This window comes from Electrona antarctica (genome assembly GCF_951216825.1).
Source record: "Electrona antarctica genome assembly, chromosome: 6".
Taxonomy (NCBI): Eukaryota; Metazoa; Chordata; class Actinopteri; order Myctophiformes; family Myctophidae; genus Electrona; species Electrona antarctica.
Window position 1 is genome coordinate 27,760,841 of NC_136811.1, and position 8,380 is coordinate 27,769,220.

Genomic DNA, 8,380 nt, shown 5'->3' on the forward strand with positions numbered 1-8,380 from the left:
GGCTGATAGGAAATGGGGAGAGAGGTGGGGACTGGGGAGTGACATGCAGCAAAGGCCGTGGGGCTCGGGCCAAAATACAGGTTTTACTGTATTACTTCAACTAGACGAGCGTTCCTACTTGGAACGATGCAAGTTGGAAATGAATGCCCCACCTAGTTATTATGTTATGTGTCAATTTTATGCCCATATATGGAGTTCTTTGTCAGGCATGCCCAAATATGGAGTCTATGCAGATGTCAGAACATATCTATGATGTCAGCACAGGCCAGCTCCATATAGGGAGCCAGGGGGCAGGGGCCCTGTCCAGAGCCCGGGCAGAGGCCTTTTGTGGTGGTTCTGGACAACCGTGGGTCCGACTGACTCGACACCGGGCACTGCACTCCCTGTGGTGGTGTGGAACGAATATGTGTCGAATTTGAAGTTTTCGAGTTATGTGGACTACAGACCTACACACGTACATACGTGGTGCATTTATAGATAGATGTTTATGCACTGTATGGTAGGCTCCATATAACAAATACCTTTAATAAGAGGCCAAGAAGAGCGAACACTTAAATACAACTATATATTCAATATAATGTTCTATTACAACAAATAGCTCTAATCTAAATTAGTCTATTCAATTATTCCCATACAGCTAGGCTACAGTGAAAGCGTTATTAAGTTACACTTCCATAATTGCTAAACTAAATACTTTATCAGATTCAAACATGTGACCGTTCCGGACAATAGCATGTTATTCTTTTAAAGAAACTATGTGGCAATAATGTTGTGAGTTTGGAGCTGACGTAGGAGATTTAAGGCTCTCCGAGATGCAAAATTACCTTTAATGACAATCATTAAAGGTAACACTTTTTTTTATCTGGGAACCCAGAGATAAAAACTAGATATTAAATTGGTTGCTGCAAAGGAAAGACATGGAGTCGTGACCAATGCAATTTGGATACTCAAGACAAAATGTGTACAAAAATATGGTAATACCATTGGAACAAACCCCCTCTTTCTTTCTATTTAACCCTTTTCTCCATAAAAAATACTTTTCCTTCCGTCTATCATGAAACTCTTAAAATGGACTCTTTAAAAAATGAGTCTGTGTTGCATATAGGCCTACTGTACTTCAATGTATGTCTTACTTCAATGTCAGTAAAAAACTGGTCAGCTGAGCAATAGTAAAACCCCTGATCCAAGTTACATCATTCTATGAACATACTAACTTGTGGTATGTTGTTGAAGTCAAGTGACTCCCAGTTCAAAGCAGATTGACAGTGAATGGACAATGTGTCTTTATCACAGCACAAATGTAATAAGTGCTTTAAGCATTGTGCTGCTGTGGGCTGGCCATGAGAAATATGGGTGTGTTCTGCTGATGGAAAAATAAACACATGTGCACGCACGCACACACACACACGCACGCACGTATACACGTGCACACGCGCACACACCCACACACACACACACACACACACACACACACACACACACACACACACACACACACACACACACACACACACACACACACACACACACACACACACACACACACACACACACACACACACACACACACACACACACACACACACACACATTCCTTTCTATTTAAAGCAGTGTGTGAGCACCAGGGAAACCTCTGGGTATGTTTGCCGAAGTTGTACTGCACATGATGTGATTGTTCAGTGCAGATTAGATCATGCTCTGGCTTATGTTTTACGCCACCTGCAAAACAGCCTTATTAACATAAGAGTTAAGTTATTCGCCCAATATTGGTTGCTCAAGGACACCCCATGGAGCGAGGAAGGAGAAAACAACAATGGTTCCAGTAAAGTTGTGGCTTGAGTGCATTTAAAGTAGGCTACATTGTAGAAACATTTATTGATCTACATTCAATGAAGCAGCACTATCAGAATTTGCTGGACTCATTTGCAACTCTGATCTTATCTGCAGCAGCAGTTGATGGTTCTGTGAATCAGCCAGATGACCTATCTTTACTTTAAAGAATAACCCAGCAATTTAACATATTTCCTGCGTGAGAGCAACTTATTCTGTGGACAACGCCTGGATACAATGTTCTAGCTGTCAAACAGGAGGGCAAATGGTCATATTGCCCAGAAAGCCCTAAGTCCGTGCTACGCACCCTGCAGAATTTTGAAAACTGTTTCAGGCAGAACGTCTTAGATCTGTGCACATAACTAGAACTCTGAGCTAATAGCAGCCATTGGTCAGATCTGCAAATGGCCCTGTTATGCAGTTAAGACAAATGACTTTAACAAATCTGTTCCATCACAAAAGGCCATGGCCAATCTTTCCTAAACTCCCCATAGACGCTGCCTTTGTACTGCAGAGTGCACTACCAGACAATGATGCATTCAGCCCAGCTATCTCCAACTATTCTTAGTTTTACATGAACTGGAATATCGCCCTAGTAACTCTGAAATGAATGTAGCCTCTCTGCTGGAAAGGTAGTTATAGGAAATGATTAATAAAATATGAATGTGTTATATATCTATCCATTAACCCATATCATACATATCATCCGTCGGTCTGTCTGTCATCCTGGCGAAATATAAACTAACTCCAAACATATCTATCAATCAATGAAGATGTTAAAGTATGGATAATATGATATTATTCATATCCATTTATTTGTTTTGTACAGGCTCATGTCTTTTGAAGATGAACTTGAAACTGTAAAGAGGTAAATAAGTCTATTTGTGAGCTTAGCGGCGGCACAGCTGCAGCAGCCACGGCCCACTAAACAGACCAACGAGTTAAAAGCAGGACGTGATTAGAAATCAGCTATAGGCTATATCCATCCAGCCCTCTCTCCTCAAAGCTCCGCTCCGGTGTGTGTGTGTGTGTGTGTGTGTGTGTGTGTGTGTGTGTGTGTGTGTGTGTGTGTGTGTGTTTTTGTTGCAAAAAAAAAAAAAACTATTATGGGGAGCCAAGAAAGACCATATTTTAACCCCCAAAAACGAGACTGAGTGAGTGAGCAGTCTAAAGAGTGTAATTGCTAGACTTCCTAGCTGCTTTGGGAGAGGTTGAGCAGAGGGGCTAAATTACAGAGTAGTGTGCCTTTAAGCCTAATTTATACCTTGTCGTGTGACAGTGTTGTTTTGTAAAGAATTATACATATATGGCCAGATCTGAAAGAGACACTTGAAAAATCAGTCTCAGAGAGACACGGACGAGTAAGTATAAATCAGGCATAATTATTACACGCAAAGACATAGTGCTGCTGATGATGGCTGGCCTTCAATCTATACCAGGGTGGGTGGGCGGGTGGGTGGGTGTGTTTGTATGTCCCACAACAACCCAGCCCATCCCCAACATAGATTACAGACGCCCTGAGGGGTGGGGCATGCTAGGTGGGGGTTGGGTAACTTGGGTTGGGTTGTAGTTGAAAGGCCTACAGTAATTGACCAAATTTTTTGAAGTGGCTGGAGATAAGTCAAAGTCGGTCGAAAAAGCATGAAGCCGCCGATTTGTAGGTCAGCACACTTAGACCTAGAAAATAACACAGTTTTATTAGTAGCACAGCAGGAAGGGTACTATCATTCATTAGTGCCAGCCATATGCTGCACCCACGGCTACTGGGGGCAAGAGTTACACCTAGTTTAGAGAGGTAGGGACCAGTTTGAATTGAAACATTTAAGGTATTGCCCGGAACATTAACAATTTGACATTTCGGCCTTTATCAGAATGGTTTCAGAATTTCAGATGAAGCTATTTTGCTAATGAAGTCATCTTTCTATGTTCTGGAAGAAGTAAAAATGCATATAGGTCATGACAATGTAATATCATGTTTTTTTCCCCCATTACTGCAGCTCATTAGTCATGTGTGCTCAAAGCCAGACATATGCTCATCAGTGTGTTCCCAATTCAAAAGCCAGATGCATACCCTATGGAATGGATAGATGAACCATTAGTACAAATAAGTACAAATACCTAATTTAATTCAACAATCACTACTACCTTCCACCATCTTTATTCTTTGTTGTGTTCTGTAAACGGTGTCTGTCTTGCAGGGCATCACTACTGCCCCCAGAGTTTCATGCGGTATTGCACAAACCTATATATTGTCACCGTCGGGTGGAAACCTTGTATGTCCAAAACCGTCCAAATTACTATAAATAAGGATTTTATTTAAAACAATAATAATAATTGCTGATCTAAAAACTCACAACACGTCACAACGCAAGGCGGAATGGTAATTGTGGGAAAATATATCAGTAAAAGATATAATTGAAAAGGTTGGAAAGTATGAGCAGTGCCACATACAAAATATGAAGAGAAGTGTGTGGGATAAAAAAAAAAAAAAAGAAAAAACATTCAGGGCATGGACCCCTGGAGGTTAGCAGTTCTAGATGGCTAGTATGGGTCCCTCCCTGCAAACTGTAACCTCATCAGTGCACCATAGTACAGACGTTTCTGTCTGTACCCAACTGTCAAACATCCATTCACTAGCAACATAGGCATAAACACCATTCTGAGTTTTAACACCGCTGGGTCACATATTTAACCTTTGCATGACGGAGACACTTGAATAACATATCACCATTAATCAATCCCAATGCTGACTAAATGGGGAAACTGGCCTTTGCTAGTCATGGTGAAGTCATTGGCCTTTTATGTGGCTGTCAGTGTTGGTTTGTGGACGCTTAAAAACCAGGAGTTGACATGCATTGTTAACCAAACAATAATTTAGACTGTCAGCACGCAAATTTACAGTATTTGCAGGACAGTGAGCTTTTATGTGAACTGTCAGTAGTACTTTGCCTATTGGCACGTGACCATTTAAATCCAACTAGGAAAGGTGGCCAGCATTAACAGCCATTGTTAGCGGGGGATTTGAGAGGAATTTAGGCGTTAGGTGTGAAAACCTAACAGTATTGTAAAGACAAAGCCCTCTGTAATGTAGAAAAACAAATCCACCTTAATGAAGAGTGAATGGAGGAAAGTGACACTGCATGACCTCTGGTCAATATTATTAAGACTATTATGTAAACTGTCACCACTATTTAATTTGTAGACACGCGGAATGAATGTGCATGCACATCCAAGAATAAGCGGGTGCTGAACATAATATACAGTGCATAACCTAAATAATAAACAGGTTGAACACTGCAGGGCTCCTGTAGCACAATTAATAATGCACCAAAGAAAAGACATTTCAGGCATGAAAGTGGCACCTAAAAACTTCTTAGAAAAGCAATGACCACAGTGACACAAGACCTGTAGGACTACAAGGAATGTTGACAGAACATTATGGCACAATATGGGCTGTCTACAGTGTTATGCAATGGACATGAAAAAACTAGCTTACTAGATTTAAACTTGAACTACACTCGTTCATCTGAATCTAATATGTTCGATTTAACCTCAAGAGATCTACCGGTAACTTGAATGTAGCCTAGGTGTTTTGTCACTGGACACCACAACAATCCCAAATGCATCTAGTACTTAAGGCCAGTGTGAAGGGAAATGTTGACTTACTTGCTTGTTCACCAATAATAATGAAGGCTAATGTGTATAACATCATATATTGCCCTAGATTCATTCAGAAAAAGAGCTGGGTCCCTAAAAAACGTGCTGGGCCCCCAATCTGCTTTACTCATATCAACGCATATGCATGCTCATTCTGTCCAACACTAACCCACATTTTCACTGGGAAAAACGAACACATATAGGGGGCTACGCACACACGCACACACTTTCTCACACGCACACGCGCACACACACACACACACACACACACACACACACACACACACACACACACACACACACACACACACACACACACACACACACACACACACACACACACACACACACACACACACACACACACACACACACACACACACACACACACACACACACACTTTCTCACACACACACACACACACTTTCTTCCTCACCTGAGCTGTGACTGCAGCTTGCCAGCCTTGGTGATAAAGTCCTCCCAAATAGGGTAGCTGCTCTGTAGGCACAAGCAGAGAGAAAAAGTGATGACATATCATTATTAGCAGAGATATAATTATTCAGTTATACAACAACTTGGCAAAGCTACTAATATGAGGCCATATAAGCAGCAAAACGTCGGATCCATTATTCCAATTTCCATGACGGGGTCCATGATGGGCTACTCTAATCTAATCCAAAAAAGACAGCTTGTTATCTTGCCAATTTGTCATCTGCACTGTGTTAAATAAACAGCTTTTTAAGAATGTGTGTGCAGCATACACAGATGAATGCTACCTAGTTAAAAAACATGCAATCTGTGTACAGCATACATCTTGAGAGTATATTTTCACTGAAGAACATGAACTTGAACTCACGGTTTTGCCTGTTTGAAAATATGTCATTCTACAATTGCTAGGACCAAAAGTGGGTTACTGAGGCCTCTTTCTGAAAGATCCTCAGTTCCTCACATAACAAGAGTACTAATATTTTAATGAGCCTGGGTCCCAAAGGAAGACTAAATTTACTTTAATGTGGGTCTTTGGCTGAAAATAGTTAACCTTTAATGTAAGCGCTCCGAAACTCGGAGACATAGCAATGACGCAGGAAATAGAGATTGAGAGTGATGATGAAACTACAACAAGGGAATGTTTGTCGATGATGTGCTACTAGTGTCAGTCGGGTAAGGAATGTCTTCACGTGCTGTGGAACCTCACACCCAACAAGAGCCTAATCCCTACTCTCTCTCTCCCTCGCTGTGGGTGTGTATAGTAGAGTTATAAACATATGGTTCAACCCGCTGAAGAGAAATTCTGTGCTTTCTAGGTCTCTTATGAGTAGAGAGAGGCTGGTTTTAATCATTTGGCATGCAACAAACTATACACATCTATGTAAGCTGGAAATCATGTGGACTGGATAGTGGATACCCCATCCCCATGCAAGCAAAAGCACACCTTGGTCCAATCAAGGAGTCACAAAGTAGTAGGGTATTTCACATTTTCATCTAGATAGTGGCAAACATGCAGGTATTGACATAATAGCCACTACACCAGTACTGGATTCTGAGTAGCCTACCCTTTGAGCAGCATTCATAATAATTTTGTGATGCTGGTCAACATAATGACTGCCTGACAAGTAATTTGATTTGACCTACACATGTCAAATCCTACAGACCATGTAGGTCCTTTTCCTGCTATCCTACTAGCATTCCCAGCATTCTGAAAGCCACACACAACAGCTGGGAAATCAACTAGTTGTCCCATCAGCTAAGCTCTCTCAAAAATAACCTCAAAATGACATGTTCTACTTTTGTGACCAATTGGCCTATTTAGCCAGCTTTCAACAGAGTGGGGTTAAAGACCTCCAGGAAAGGAATACACACAATCGTGGGAAACAAATTACTGGTAGGAACAGTGAGAAATTACTTCCATCAAGTAAACAAACAAACAAACGAATAAATAAATAAATAACAGTTTGCATTTAATACTTCATAACAGTTTATCACTGTAAGAATAGTAAGGATTGGAGAATAAAGAACACACTGATGCAGGCACGGTTTGTGTACAATGGTTAAAACTGAAACGTTGACCCTTGGTAACTGGTTAACCAGCCTAGAAGTTGTTGAATTGACCGTGAATCACAGCACATGCATGATGATGCATTGCGATTGCGAAGTTTATTAGTCTAAATGGCTCTTACTTTCATGTCTCCGATAAGAGTTTGGAAGAGTCCTCCAAGCGCACTGCATTCCTTCTCGATAACAGCCTCCATTTTCAGGACCAACTCCAGTGGTCAGTCCGATAGGCAGCCAGCTTCGCTCTTCAAGAAAACAACGAGAACCCACCGCGGCTACTTCAAATGCTAGACAACAGAAAACTAATACAATGGTATTCGATGCGTCTCCGGGCTTCCCGTATTATTCTCAAACCCGACACTCAAAAAAACTTGGAGCCCAGCTAAAAGAATAACGGTGAAAATGTACTAGGGTTCTACTTTTCGCCGTCTTTAAGTCAAAGGTGCTTGGTTGGGACGAAGAGCAGAGGTGTTAAAAAAAATCATTTAAACCCCCCTTTCTTCTCCATGCCCCCAGATTGTTATCCACATTTTGGCAACTGATAACGTAGCGAGTAATAAAACAACTGAACCCATTATAATCCGCAAGAGCTGTGGTCAGGGTATCCTGTCTCTCGAAAGGTACATTCCGATACACACGTCCAGTCTACGGAGCTCCACCGTTTCTCTGTCTGCTGCACCGAGTAGTGGAGAGAAGAGAACAGTAGAGGTGAGGGACGAGGACGAGCGCAGGCTGAGGAAAGCGCGTTCACGAGTTGCTTTGATGCGCCCCGCCGTTTGTGTGTGTGTGTGTGTGTGTGTGTGTGTGTGTGTGTGTGTGTGTGCGTGTGTGCGTGTGTGT

General features: G+C 41.7%; 1 protein-coding gene across 2 annotated transcripts in view; it reads right to left on the minus strand.

Moving 5' to 3' along the window:
* The window catches only part of LOC306924308 (protein MTSS 1-like), a 92,900-nt gene extending 84,741 nt beyond the window's left edge, over window positions 1-8,159 (minus strand). For both annotated transcript variants that reach the window (XM_079502785.1, XM_079502784.1), the window contains exons 1-2: window positions 7,666-8,159; window positions 5,925-5,986 (exon numbers count right to left, since the gene is read on the minus strand). In XM_079502785.1, coding sequence (XP_079358911.1) covers window positions 5,925-5,986; window positions 7,666-7,737 — 134 coding nt within the window. In that variant the 5' untranslated portion in view covers window positions 7,738-8,159. The remainder of the gene's footprint in view (window positions 1-5,924; window positions 5,987-7,665) is intronic.
* Window positions 8,160-8,380: the final 221 nt, after the last annotated feature.